At 35.9% G+C, this 15,487-nt stretch overlaps 1 protein-coding gene across 1 annotated transcript in view; it reads left to right on the plus strand.

Annotated features, from left to right (window-relative positions):
- The window catches only part of LOC125072474 (kinesin-like protein Klp68D), a 31,450-nt gene that overhangs the window by 12,363 nt on the left and 3,600 nt on the right, over positions 1 to 15,487 (plus strand). Inside the window, exons 5-7 of the mRNA XM_047683128.1 lie at positions 1,529 to 1,722; positions 14,772 to 14,936; positions 15,169 to 15,305. Of these exons, the coding sequence (XP_047539084.1) occupies positions 1,529 to 1,722; positions 14,772 to 14,936; positions 15,169 to 15,305 (496 nt within the window). The remainder of the gene's footprint in view (positions 1 to 1,528; positions 1,723 to 14,771; positions 14,937 to 15,168; positions 15,306 to 15,487) is intronic.

Here is a 15,487-nt window from a genome sequence, read left to right on the forward strand (position 1 = left end):
ATCTTTCGACGCTGAAATCTGTTTCTGGCGTTAATTAAATTAAGAGAGCTAAATGAATGATTTAAAAAGTAAAATTAAATAAAACGAGAAATCAAGGTGAAGCCTCAATCGCAGTTACTGTTATTTAGATTGTAGTTTTTATTTTCACGCGATAAATATTTAAGAGTATTATATGAACTCCATCACGTGAAATACCCTTTTCCTGTCTGGTTGTGTTTAACGTATTCTGAACCTAAAATTCTTCGGAACTTTTGAGTGCTAATTACGTTACGGCCACGTCTTAGATACCGTCCCGCCTAGTGATAGTATCAAAGGCGTAGATGGATACCGAATCTCTAGTAGAACATTACAGTAAACAGTAGCATGTGTCTCTAATATCGCAATTATCTCGTACGAGCGAAACGACGCGTGTGGTGCTAACGAAAGCGTAATTCAGCTAAAATTAATTAGACACCAATCTTCGCTTTTCATTTACTGCATTATACATGAGATACAATCACCCGCGCCCGCGGTAATGCGTCACTCGTACAATGAACTGATTTATGTACTGAAATATTATTTGTAACAAGTGGTTCGTTCTGCTGATAATGATGGAGTGAATTGAAGTAACGTTTGGGCTAACGCATGCAGCCTTGTGAACGAGCGCGTCGCGGACGCGCGCGGCCCGAGCGATTGTGCAAAAATTAATACAACACGTTACATCCATTTTACGGTTGCGGGTTTATGCAATTTAATCTAAAATAACTATTTCACGAGGTCGGACATTGCTTAGTTTTATATCTGTGTATAGATGAAGACAAAGCAAAAGTAAGATCAAGGTAACACGTACTTACGTATAGTACGAGTAACGATCCCCGATCGTTTTATTACCAGAAGTATGTACTCTGTAGTAAAGTTACAAGTCGCTATTGTTGTCATAACAATACGTAGCTGGAAACGAGTCACGACCAAGGCCTTATTTTTCTGGTAGTTTACGGGTCCTCTATATCACTGAAGAGGGAATTCATTACACCGTCCTTCAAAGGATGGAAATAAATACGTTTTCTTGTTTGTTTATCTCAAGAAAAACTTTCCGTGCTTGAGTTCGTTTATAAATAAACATTAATTCTAATAATAGATTGAGAACTGAGTAAATAAATGCAAGACTGCAACGTGATGTTATAATTAACTAGTAAGATGCAACAGCTCGAACGAGTCTGCAAACAATCATTGCTGATTGTGTTGCTCGTACACAGATGCATTAGAATAGTTGCAAATAAAACTATTACATTATTGGTCGCTAAGTATTAAAATGACTAGCGCATAATATTTTAGATCGCTTTATGACTAGATTGATACTTCGGAGATGTATTCAACCATCCCTGTCTTAAATTAAAAGTGGATCAAAGTCTTAAAATTTTTAATGGTTAATAAAATAATGTTAATTGGCAATTTAGTGAATTTGATGTACCAAATTGCAAATTAATATTTGCTGATCAAATGAAACCACTAAATCGGGCACAATAACGCTGTAAATGTTAACACGCAGGAGTTGAATGGTTTCTACATCCCCGAGATGACGTCGGTGGTGTGCAAGTCCGCGGCGGAGATGGTGCGGACGATGCGCGCCGGCAACCGCAACCGCGCCTCCGGCCGCACCGACATGAACGAGCACTCCTCGCGCAGCCACGCCGTCTTCCTCGTCACCGTCGAGACGGCGCACCGCACCACCAACCGCATTCGGTGAGTTACCTCTACCATCTTCACCGTCTCTACCGCCTTTGCCATCACCAACATTCTGGAGAGATCGGTGGAATAATACTTTTGAATAGACAACTGATTTATCAACCTATCAAATAGAAACATAGCGTTAGAGCCGAGCTCCAGTGAAGCGTCCTGATGGGACAATTTCTACTCGCTAATGAAGTTTTATGTCGTCGTGTAGGACATCGTTATGATTACTAGTATTACCGAATTCTGGCCATTGCAAAGTCGCATTTTTACGTAAAAGATAGTTTTATCTATTGAGAGCGAGTAGTTTCTACTGATTTCGGTTGAATGGCTGAATGCGGAGCGGCCCATGTTCGCCAGCAGCCTGTAATGGCCGCGTCGCGCGTCGCGTCGCCGTTACTCACTCGACCGTTGCCCGGCGGCCGCCACACTCTTTGTTTTACTCGTTACTCATGTTGAATAATGAAAGTATCTTTGTCCTTTTTTACTAAAATATCATATAAATAGAACTAACACTCAACTCGACGGAAACAATCATTATGACCATACTTCCATTAGCGAGGTGGTTTTTTTTTCATAACAATAATATCGAGTTGTCAAAGTCCGACGAGTTTAGTTATAAATATTTATAGATCTATAATAAAACAGTCGCAATAGAAAACCCTTATAGCTAGTATTTTTTTTTCCCACTAAACACAAAGGCAACACGACCTCGTGTTCAAGCGATATCTAATATTATGCCTTTAATTGGTCAGAAAATCAATATTCAATAATTGATCCCTCGGTATTGTGTTGAAGTAACTACATTTTATACTCATAACTCATATTAATTATTTTACAAAATGACACGGAGCCATTTGTATAGAAATGACATGTTGATCCAATACATATTTCACAGCTATGTATTCTTATAAATAATCTTTAAGTGGCGTATGTTCGTTTTCATTGAAATGTAAACACTACGATGGGGTCGCAAAGTCTTGCTTGTGAACTCGAATGCAGTAGATAATAGAATTTGAATAGTTCTATGAGAAAGAAAACCTGTGATTTGATTTGATTAATTTTGGTTACTTCCTCATAAACTATTCATATACAAATCAGATACGAGTTGTATTTAATATCTAACTGCTGCTGCGTACGGCAAGAGTTCAATGTCCATTTTCTTTTATAATTTAAATTAGCTCAAGCGGCCACTAAGGGCCAGCCTCTGCAGTGATCTTTGTTCAATAGGACGCCTTTCAGCTCGCAGTAACAGGCTCAGTCGTATGTGCTTTGCATTATGCAACATAATGTTTAAGTGAAATAAGTAAAAGTTAAATTAGCTAATTTTATATATGTGTGTTATTTTATCACTACGAGAGATTTGTGATGTCTGCCTTTCGTGTAGTAGTATTTTCTGTGCAAATGCGTGCTTATACTGTTGCATAACCGGAGGCTGCGCGACCTCATGTTAGACAATAAACATTTTAGTATTTTATCTGTAAATAAATTCATCGCAGCCTGGAGTTCGCAAGTAAACAACTCTTCTACTCCTAACAAAGTCGCCGCGCATGACCCTCCGTAGACATTTTACACTTTAAGAATTATTATTAATTCCTTACATTACCAATGTGTCACCAACCTTGGGAATTAGATGAAATGGATATAACATCTTAGTTCCCGTAGTTGTATCTGTAGACACACTGGCTCACTCACCCTTTAAACCGGAATACATCATATAAATAAAATCTGATGAACGGTTGGTACGTACTCAGACGTGCTTGCACAAGACCGTATCACAAACCGATTAATTGTCTGAAGTGGGATGCTAAGGTTTCTTTTATTCATCTTATGTCCATATTCTTTATACCTTTTAATGTAATATTCAAACACACAAGCTTACGCATATATAATGTTTATTAGTAATTTTGTTACCTGACCTTAGTCTTCATCTATAACCTCCCAAATACTCCCAAACAAAAATAATTTGCCAAATTAACTCGTAAATGACGGAGTACTGAAGTAATAAATATAATATGACTTCCTCATATTTAGAAGTCGGTACAAAATAAAATAAAAGCAATATTGCGACATTTTGTGGTACCAAATATACATATATCAAGTTTATAATGTTTTGAAACATTATTCACTTGTTATTTTATTAATATATTGGATTTATATTTTCCTTAAGGGTATTTTCCTTTTAGGGTCAGAGGGTAGCGCATCTTAAATGCATCACTTTCAAGATTATTAGTTTCACGAATCCACGATCTTTACTCAGAACCTATGTACCCTAGATGGCTTGCGCAATTGATTACGTGTCTCGCTCTCGCACTCATCGGTCCACACACCTCGCCTCCTCGTAGTTTTGATTCCGCAAAAAGACTCCGCAGCTTATTATTTTATCTGCCCGGACCGAACAATTCCATATAATTGAATTCGTTCATTAAAATTATAAAAAGGTAGAGTCATCGTCTGCGATGCTAGTTGAGCTAAGAGGCGGTGGGCGTACTCCCTCGAGTGGTGACGCAGCATCGGCGCCTTCGGGACTCGCCAATATTGCAGCGACCTTCGTTCTCGAGGAACGTATCCATTTTGTGACAGTTGTGCTTGGAAATAGAGCGCTCGTGTTTCGCTACACCCATACTTGTTGCCATTCGAAGATTGAAATGAATCCTTGGACGGATAGCTGGTTCGATGACGATAACTTCTGGAGCGGGTAAAGTACCTCATATAAACATTACTTGTTGTCATAAATTATTGTCACGTGAGATTTAACAGAGCTGTCGATTTAAGTTGTAAATAACACGTGTGTTACGTATAATGTATGACCTACATCAATACTCTTTTCACTTGAGACATCTGTATGTAAACATATATAAGAATTTAATTTCAACCTACTTCTAGCTATCGTATCGATTGGGAACATTTCAAGTATCCGCGATAAGTAATTCACATGACAATACAATACTTATATACCATCCCGTTGATCTCATGATGGCGCCAGGAGGTGGAAAGTTGGGCGCGGGGTGTAGTAATGAACGTCAACCATTAAATACGTTACAATTATTGCAAGACGTTGATTCGTAATCGTCAACCGTATAACAGCGGGTTCACTGTACACAAATAACAGGACGTAGATATATTATAATAATAATAGTTTATTTTAAACAACAGCTAGGTCTTTATTTAAGTGACTTAAACGCATTGGAAATGATAAGATTTTTTTATTTGATATCACGTTGGTAATCGGACTGGCAAATTAACGTTAAGGAATAATCATTCCTCCTGTCACCTATAAGCCACCAACTTTGGAAACTGAGATGTTATCTCTCTTGTGCCTGTAATTACACTGGCTCACTCACCCTATAAACCGGAACACAATAAGACAAAGTATTTCTGTTTAATGGTAGAATTACTGATGTGTTAAGACAAAGTCCGGCCGCCAAGTAAAATATAAATACCCTCTTACATTAATGAACATAACCTTATTTTTTCCTTAGATTAAACTAAAATTAATTTATATTGGGGTATTGATTATTAATCTACTTATATCAAAATAAAATACTTGTAATGACCATTGTAAATGAACTTTCGAGTCACTCTTTATTTAAATAATAAACGTAGTAACTGTATTTCGATATTGTGTCTGACATAAATAAAACCGAGAAACACTAAATGTTCTATGGACAGTCAGGTTTGAAAAGTTGAGTTTGCACAGCACTGCAAGTTCAATTCTTGTAACCGATGTTTACCTGCTGGACAAACATCTCGTGACGAGTCAGTGTTGCTTTCCTTATGTATTATATCATATTTTTAATGTATGAAGTTAATTATTATATATATTGTCAACATGTTCAATATTCCAACTTGCCCTTGCCCTTGAGCCCTTTAACCCCATTACCTACTGTTTGTGGACGTCTACATAAACCCACGCCTGACATGACGTAACTCACTTGTAGTAATTCCCAGCTCATAGCTCTTGTCTCTGTCGGCCTGAGATATTAAAGAGGTATCTGAGATACATTCGTGTATACAGCCTATTCCAATGGAAGTAGGAATTAAGATAAACAAACCTTAGATATATGTACGTATTTCATGCGATTTACTAATAACTCAGCTACATTGTGTACTAATAAGAATTTTTAATATATATGTTATGTATAATAAAACACTATTACACTTTACTACTTATTTACACTTTAATTTTACTTCCAATATTTAACAGTTTCGTCAACGTTCTAAACACAATTTTTTCGCAAATCCATAGTGAATATCATAGATTAATCAAGCTCTCGACCAATGATATCGCGTCAGTTCGCTGTAAATATTGTTTATTTGGCTTTTCTCTTCTTATGGTTATATATATTATTATTGTTATATAGGCTATCTTCTTATGGTTATATAGGCTATTGGTACTCGTATATAAATAAGATTGCTTTTTAGAAAAGAATGATCACTGAAAATCAGCGTCGGAGCGTCCATTTTATACTGTGCTCATATTTTACTTCGCAAATCCTCGTTTGAAATATTCACATTTATACTATAGTGCTTATTGTACAGTCGGAAGTTATATTGTATAACACTTTATAGATGTTTGTGCGATGTGTTAGCGATGCTAATTATTATCAAGAGTTTTTATTATTGTTGAATAATGTATACATATATTTTTTTCTAATTATATGAGACTATTACTTCTTTATGAATAATATTTTTAATAGCGGGACACATACAATTCTGACAGAAATGTTATCGTAACTCGAGACATTACATACACTAGCAAAAATTGGGTGTACTCTCATCGAAAAAATATAATTATCTTAAGAACTAGCTTTCACCCGGCTGTTCTTCGTAGATTTTAGTTATAGTAGCCCATGCTCCATACCCATTTTTGTCAAATTCGGTTCAGTGGTTTATCTTTGAAAACATGACAGACAGACAAACATAGTTTCTTTCGCATTAATAATATAAGTATGAAAGTATAGGTAATTAAGTCGACAGGATAAAATCTCTAAAACTTTTTGAAGGTTAAACAGGTTGTTAGAGGTAGGTAGGTTAATCGTAGCGATTCGACCTTTCAAGTAATCAGATGTTGATGATAACAATGCTCGTTTAGTACGATTTAAATAGTTGATTGTTTTTACTCTTTAAAAAGAACACACAATTATGTCATTAAATCAACGTTTTGTTTTCTTTTGACTTTCAATTTGGTGTTCTATACATATACATCGACATCTTTAGTACGAAACGCATGGTATATACGCAAGTAACATTGTTACGTGATGACCACAATATCTAGAAACTACGATTAGCAATTCGTTAAAGGTAATGCAAATAAACGTTCGTCAAACAGTTGTTGATTATTGCCTTTAGTGTAGAACAAATGTCACATAAAATCTGCTCGAGCAAGGAAGCAAACAAACCATAAAAACGCAATTTGTTCTTACAATGTCAAATAATTTGCACTCGCTTTAGAATTTTTATTTATTTTGTCAAAAGGGTTCAAGTCGCGCAGCTTATAAGGTAATTTGCTAGCGCAGTTTTATACGGTATATTAAGGTCACGTATACACGGTGCGGTGTGTGCGTTACCTGTGTCCAGTGAGGCAGTGTGTGTTGTATTGAGTTGGCTCTGGGCGAGGGCCAATGAGCCGTGAGGCGTGGAAAGTCTGGCGCGGTTTTTCAGGCGCAATCAAGAGGGTCGGTCGAGCGTGAAGGCTGACTTTTTTCATGAAGCCTTTGACTATTGAGTCGTAGTGCTTTCGAGGGACATATTTCTAGAATATTTGCAATCGAACTCTACTAATAATAAAGGGGTTCAAAGACAATCGTTTATATTATTCCAAAAGACGTCACATTTTGAAATATTTATAATATTCTTGCAGCGAAAAAATAAATCATAGCTATATGACTATTCGCATATTGTATGCATAGTCGAGCGGTGCGCAACGCGCCGTCGCGTCGGATTCACGTCGCACAAACAAAGTAAATAACAAACGAAAGAAAGTTTGTGTTATTCTAGAGTCGTTTTAAAATTGTATTATTTTTAAATATCTATCAATTAAATATATTCAAAGTCACATTATTATCGACGTGCTATACAAATTAATCCCGTGATATTGTACCGATACCGATGTTTCGATATTTTTAACATTTACTACCGTAAGCCTTTGATAACAATAATTCTATGCGATACAATTCGTACTATCGCAACGTACCTACTTATACGGTGTTGTTATCTTAAGGTCGTCAGATAAAGCCAATTAATGAATCGATAGAAAGGTGTGATTATTTGTTGGCGATATTCATTCTTTATTTACGAATGATGTAATGATTTGATTTCACAGGAAGTTGTCACAGGTTGCAAGATACATATACCTACTTTGTTAACAGCACTACAGCGTTCACGTGTTCACGTTATACATGTAAAGCTTTGTATAAGGAAACAAATATGGACATACTCGTAGAGGACTTACTTACGAAATAATAGGCTATTTAGGTTTTGTATTAAACACGAAAGATGTATAACAATGTTTCGTATTTTAAAATATATAACTATAAATGAATTTATAAAAATATTTTAGGCTCGGGCTCTTAATCAATTATTACAAGTTAAAATTGCAATGTATTCATAATAGTAATTATATCGCGTACGCTTTCTATACGGTAATTAAATTTATATTTAAAGATCATTTTTAGTTGTTAGTTCATTTAAGCGTGTATTTTTAATTTTTGTTAACATTATTTACAACATTTTGTTTAATTTCCAAAGTCTTCGATAGTTTATTACTACAATTTTTAGTTCTTACATGTTTTGTATGAAATATTGTTATGAATGGAAATAAGTTTACTAAAATGTAAATGTAATATAAACCGTATTCATGAAGGTGAACCGGCTGATGAAATAAATTTATAAAAAAGGCAAGATTTACACAATACTTAGTGTTGTTGTGTTCCGGGTTGAAGGGTGAACCAGTGTGCCCACGGGACATGACATCTTAGGTCCCAAGATTGGTGGCGCATCGGTGTAATGTAAGGAATGGTTCACATTTCTTACTTACAACAATGAGTGGTGGTGACCACTTACCATCAGCTGCCAATTTGCCCGCTTATCTAAAAAAAACAATATTTATAAAAATAGCATGTGTAGGTATCAGAGAATTTGAGGTTCTTCCTTTTCGAAATACCGCGTACTCAATTGACCTTTGCAAAATAGACAAGGGCAAGTCCGCACCGCGCGACCGAAAGCGATGAGTTACATGGGCTTGTATATAAATTGCGTGGGACATGAAGCTCCGGCGACCGTCAGCGGGCGCGTGGGAGCTCGCACCCACTGCGTTAGCCGCGCTGTGACATAACTGACACTTCCCGGCTTCGCTGCAGCTGATCCGAACTGACTCATGTTCGGTTACATTTACTGGTATCACATAAGACATAAAAATATAAATTTTATTTCGACTATCAATTAAGTTGTCACGTAAACAAATATTGATCAAGAAAACATATAATTTATAACGCCTGTCGGCAAACGTTAGGTATGCTTAATATAGTTCATGACGCATCTTAATATTTTACTTCAATTTATCGCACATTTAAAAAGAACCACTTTCCGTAGACATTGTTATTGCCAGGAATATTAACCATCCCTGACATCGTCAGAGTACCACCGGTCCTTATAACTGAGATGTTATTTTCCTTATGCCTTTAGATAATAATTATAATGTAAACCGGAACACAATAGTGACTGAGTATATTTGTTGGTAGAATATGTTAATGACAACACAACTCTTGTAACCGTCGATATATTTATTACACTTAATAGTAAATATTACTCACATTATTCTTTTATCGTTTGCGGTTCCTCCGAATTTTAATAAGCCTCGTAAAAATATAATCGAAAGTTCATAAATATTGTTTGTTAAAGGTCGTTGAGGCGTAAATAACGCGTGGCGCAAACAATAACATTCGTTGAAATATATGCATATTTGCGTAAACATTAATGAAGTGTAGTATAGTAGTGTATAGTGTATAGTGACTTTAATAAGTTGCGGTGGTATCTTCCTGACCAAATTTCAGGAGTGGTCAATCTCAATGAGTAGCCAACAGCGTAGTACATGGTATTACAGTGCAGTCATCTTGCATATATAATGAAACTGTTCTCTATATATACAGAAAACTCTTATGCGGAATATGTATAGACTTTCAATTCCACACGAAATATCAGGCTCAGGACCAACTGTTCATTTTAACTACAAACTTGATTTTGATACGCGAAGTTTTGAACACAAATATCTCGAGCTGTGATTCGAACCCAATTCATCGACAGACATACGCCGTAGACGCTAGTCATTAGACTAACGAGGACATAAATAATTTATCGAAACATCATAGTCCTCAACAAATAACTTCTCTGAAGCGCAGTCGGTCTTTGTTTCAGAACAGTTAAAGTACATTTAACACAATGCTGTTTTTATCGTATATACTTATTTTTGGCCTTCACCGTTTTATGATTTGTATAAATTACACATTTTCGACTTCGCTTATACAAGCTGGAAGGCCATTTTGAACGAAGGTGTTAAGTTTGCCACACCGATGAATAAATAAATACATAGTAATGTTTTTTATGGCTTTAACTAGCGGAAGTTTTCGTGTTGAATCAATACATATTTGTATTATATATTGATTGATGTATATATAATTAAATTAATGCGTATAACATTAAGTAAATAAGATTATTCATAACGTTTCATTAGTGAAGATAATGTCTCCTTTTGACATGTTATTGCAATTTTTATTGTAGTCTGGGAAAAGAATAAATGAATAAAACCTTTCTTTGTAAGATAATGTAATTTTTCAATAGCTTTATATATTCGGGTACATTTTATAAACTACTTACATCACGCCAGGGCACAGATCATCATTAGATCTGATAGATAGATCCCAATGAGCTAACCAACTGCGCAGCCTGTGTTATGGTGGTCCAGTGTGTACGCAAACACAGGTACACACTTTATCCCTCACTCTCGTAATGATGATATCCGATGGGATGGCAAATGCGATAATTCAATTGGATACCATTATGGTTTTCCTAGAAGAGGCTATACTAGATGTGAATTTATTTAAAGTGAATAATACCTCATTTAGATTTAAAGGTTCATTAGGTATTTTAAATGAATAAAGAGAAACGATGGATTATAATTACAGGAAATATTTGATTGCGTATCGAAGTAATAAGAACACGTATGACTACATAATTCCAAATACTGTAGTAGGGTACCAATTATGTCTAAGCTATAACTTATTTATAATTCTCAGCAGAAGGTGTTGTACAGAGTGTATTAACGAGCATAAATATTGTTTTTGCACCAGTTCAATCCCGGATTGGGCCTAGAAAAAGAAATTCTCATTAGCAGGCGCAGACATTGTTTCAGTCTGTGGCACTTCCATTCTTCGTAAGGGACGAGGAGCCGTTGATCGTATACCTATTTAAGGTCGTGTGAGATTGCCGTTCCATTGGATAATAAGAGAGAGGGTACTAGTGCACTAAATCTCCTTCCCGACAACTCTATCTTTTACCCAGTGCGTTAGAACCCGTTTAGAATGTCTGCCATAGCAGAAATGCAGAACATCATCATAATTTGTTAAAAAAAGATACATAGGTTAAATGGTGAGGTTCCTAAACACGTATGCGAGCCCAGACCTTTGTTCTTATTTTAGTGACTTCTAGTGTCGACGTTTCAAAGACTGACCGTTTTATTTTACTGAAGAATACTCTTAGATTTAAGAATATTTTTGTCAAAAGCCATTATTAGAACTTATTCTTAGGTTTTGCGAAAAGCGTCGGTAGCGTCATTCTGCGAAGGTGTTTTTACTTTAGAATCTTCATGTGACAGTATTGAATTACATGTAATATACACCATGTACACTGGTATGGGATGTAGATTCTGCCGAGAAGAACCGACCAGGAGCTCAGTAGATAGTTACTCTTTTCTAACAATTTACAGAGGTATGTTAATTAAATACCATTCATTTTATTGTTTATCTTGCACGAAAGTCAATATATACGAATACTAAATCCACGCTTTATCATGATGCTATATTATATTAACCTTTAGGTACTTCTCTCTAGTTGTTGATGTAACTTCTCGATCCTTATCGGTAGTATCCAGGTAAATTATAACTGGCGGTAACTTTGTATATAACATAACGGTATTGATACCTTGGCTGCCTTCGGCCAACGGTAGATCCTTGTACATCATGACAAAATTAATGATGTGAAGAATTAATTTAGGGGCTTTGAACAAGTTTTTGTTTTTTTTAACTTAAAAAAATCACAGAATCAACAATATTGACCGTTGTTTTGTTTTTACATCGACCATACGAATGAGGAGTGATAGCCCTGGATTATGAAATAATAGGCACTCGATCAATACGTTGACGAACTCGTCACTAATAAATTATACGACACAATCGCTTCAAAACAAACGTCATCGATCCGTAGGAAATACAGGTACGGGCGGTGTTTTACATTTGAATATGTATCCATTGTGTGAATACCATTATAGGAACACAATAATCTGGGTTAAGGCAAGAGTGAATACTAGGCAAATATAGTAGACTCAGCACTTTAGACGAGTTTGTCTTTAAGCGTAGCCTCAGCCCATAGTAACGAATGCATACTAGCGACAGCTTGGTGCAAGATAATGCAGGTCTTTATTAGGCCTCTTGAGTCAATAGGAAGGTGATAATTTTGATCAAATACTGTACTATATTAGCGGCTGAATTTGAAAAGGACGACTATTTTGTGTGTATTATCCACGATTTGTTCAAATTCATTTTAATGACTATTTTTTATTTGTATAGATTATTAATTCTAGACCAAGTTATGCGTCCCATAACAAATTTAAAAAAATTACACACCTGAGTTGGGTACCCCTTTGACTGAAGAATTGTATACATATCCTCCATATTTGATTGATTGATTTTAATTATTCTAATTTTATCATATATGATTTATAATAAGGAGTAGCCGCTCGTAAAATAAAAGAAATAAGGAATGAATAAAAAAATTTCACCACATGTTTTTCTGAACGGTTCCGTATTTTTTATTTTAATGAACTTTGTCAGACTTACCCATAGTTATGCAATTAATTACTTATTTCCTACCGAAAGCTGAACCATTAAGTAAATTCAAATTGCACTAATAAATTCTCCTTTAAAGTAATTAAATATATAAATATTATTGCAAACAACCAAACGTTTGAATTCGGTTTTTATTTATTTACTTTATCAATAGGCGTGTGTATGTACACGTGTTGATGTTAAAATTATACAAAGATGTAGGATATAAGTTTTCTTTTTTAAAATCTAATCATCGCTTATACTTACTTAAAACCAAACCTAAAATGAAATGGTTTAAAATAAACGTTACATAACATTAGCAGCCTGTAAATTTCCCACTGCTGGGCTAAGGCTTCCTCTCAATTGGAGGAAAAGGTTTTTAGCATATTCCACCACGCTGCTCCAATGCGGGTTGGTGGAATACACATGTGGCAGAATTTCGTTGTAATTAGACACATGCAGGTTTCCTCACGCTGTTTTCCTTGAACGTCGAGCTCGAGATGAATTATAAACACAAATTAACACATGATAATTCCGTGGTGCTTGCCTAGGTTCGAACCCGAAATCATCGGTTAATATGCACGCGTTTTAACCACTGGGCCATCTCGGTTTGGTTTAAAATAACCATTGTTTTATTCAAAATGCACTTTTTCAGAGCTGCCCCATTAATTACGCATTGTGATTTTGTCATTATTTACGCATTGTGATTAGATTATGCAGTAGGATACTATATAAGTATACTATAGCAACTAATATTGTTCCTGAATTTGAAACAAAAACGAATTCCGGAACACTGTTCGTAGATAGTCGTTCCACTTTAATGAGAGGTATGTTTTTGTTAATATGTTGTTAACAAATATATAGCGTTCTGCTCCGAATGGCGTGAGTAGCAGGTGCGTATGCACTCATATGTTGTATATTAATGTGTTTGTAGGTATAGTTTGCAGTAAAACGTTAAATAACTTCAGAATGCAGTCCTTTGAAATTGCTGAAAACTACTTTGTTACTTACTATTTATTTAGACGGTACTGACGACTCGGGATTGTTGACAACTGATTATATTGATTCAACTGTTCAAACATTATTATTAGTCCTTGATATAGGACTTTGAGTAAGTCTGTCTGGTGAGACACCACCCACTGATCAATTATCCTACCGCCGGTATTTCAAGTTTATAGGGTAAATGAGTTTGCGGGCAATTACAGTCACAAAACAATATAGAGGGACTTTACATCTCAGATCCAATGGCCGGCGCTGAACCGGTGATGGTGAAACATATCTCTGCCTTTGTGCGTATATTATGTTTTTTCTGTTGTCCAAATATCTCAACATGTCATTGGTATCAAATTTTATAAATTTTAATAACACAATTCTAGTTATGATATGTATAAATTAAATTGAACTTAGCATATTTTATATTGGATGTAGGGAGTGCGCATTATAGTTCGCGGGGCTGTCTTGTCTCAACCTCGACGCACACTTCCGATACCGAAGGATGTGTAGACTGTGTTGTGGGGATGTTTGATTTTGCCATATCAATAATATATTTTTCAGGCTGTTTGTACGTTGTCTAACTTCTCCGCAAGAGGATGCTTATTCAAAACCTGATATAATTTTTGATTATAAAATAAAGCTAAAATTAAATAGATGTAAATATTAAACAAGTATATTAACGTTATTTTAAAAAAAAGTCGTTCAACGCCCGTGATCATTTTATTGTAAGAAATCAAGAGAGAAACATTTTTATTGTCACACCATAAACAGATGTTGGCAATTTAAATTTCACGTATAACGTCGTGTGGCTAAAGAATCCAGCTCAGTACAGCTGACTCGAAACACAGCACTGGTTTTCAACTGGTCGCTTTTCCTCAGAAATTACGCAAAATCAATAAGCAATAACAGATAACAAAAGTTATAGTTAAATATATGTACATTTAACATGCGTCATATATGTGTTGACAGAGTGGGCAAGCTGAACCTAGTGGACCTGGCCGGCAGCGAGCGCCAGCGCAAGACGGGCGCGGGCGGCGAGCGGCTGCGCGAGGCGGCGCGCATCAACCAGGCGCTCTCCTCGCTCGGCAACGTCATCTCCGCGCTCGCAGAGAACAGCCCGCACGTGCCCTACAGGTGACGCTCTCTCCGCGAGCAACACTGATAGGAGGAATATTATACACAATGCTAATTGTTAATTGTTAAGAATCTAACTAGTAAAAGTAGTAAGATTATCTTTGCCCAAGTCTCATTGTCTTTGATTGATTCGCTATTACATTTGACACAATAATTACATATATAGTGAATATTAGTCGAGCAATACTAATCTTAAAAGCGATTATTTTAAGTAAATTTATAATTTTTCCAGAGATTCGAAGTTAACTCGAATATTGCAAGACTCGTTGGGCGGTAACAGCAAGACGATCATGATCGCGAACATCGGCCCCGCCTCCTACAACTACGACGAAACCATTACGACGCTACGGTACGCCCATCGAGCGAAGGGTATGAAGCAGACTTTTACTTTAATCGTTTACTCTCGTTTATTTCAATCAAAGGTCCGATTCCTTTCCTATGCACCGGGGTCCCTGCCCACCTAGCTACGACACTGGTGTGAAGCAAGTTTGAACTCAAAGAAATAAAAAGAGTATGTCCTATACTCTTTTTTATCTAATACCTGACGGGAA

The sequence above is a fragment of the Vanessa atalanta genome, chromosome 21 (assembly GCF_905147765.1).
Source record: "Vanessa atalanta chromosome 21, ilVanAtal1.2, whole genome shotgun sequence".
Taxonomy (NCBI): Eukaryota; Metazoa; Arthropoda; class Insecta; order Lepidoptera; family Nymphalidae; genus Vanessa; species Vanessa atalanta.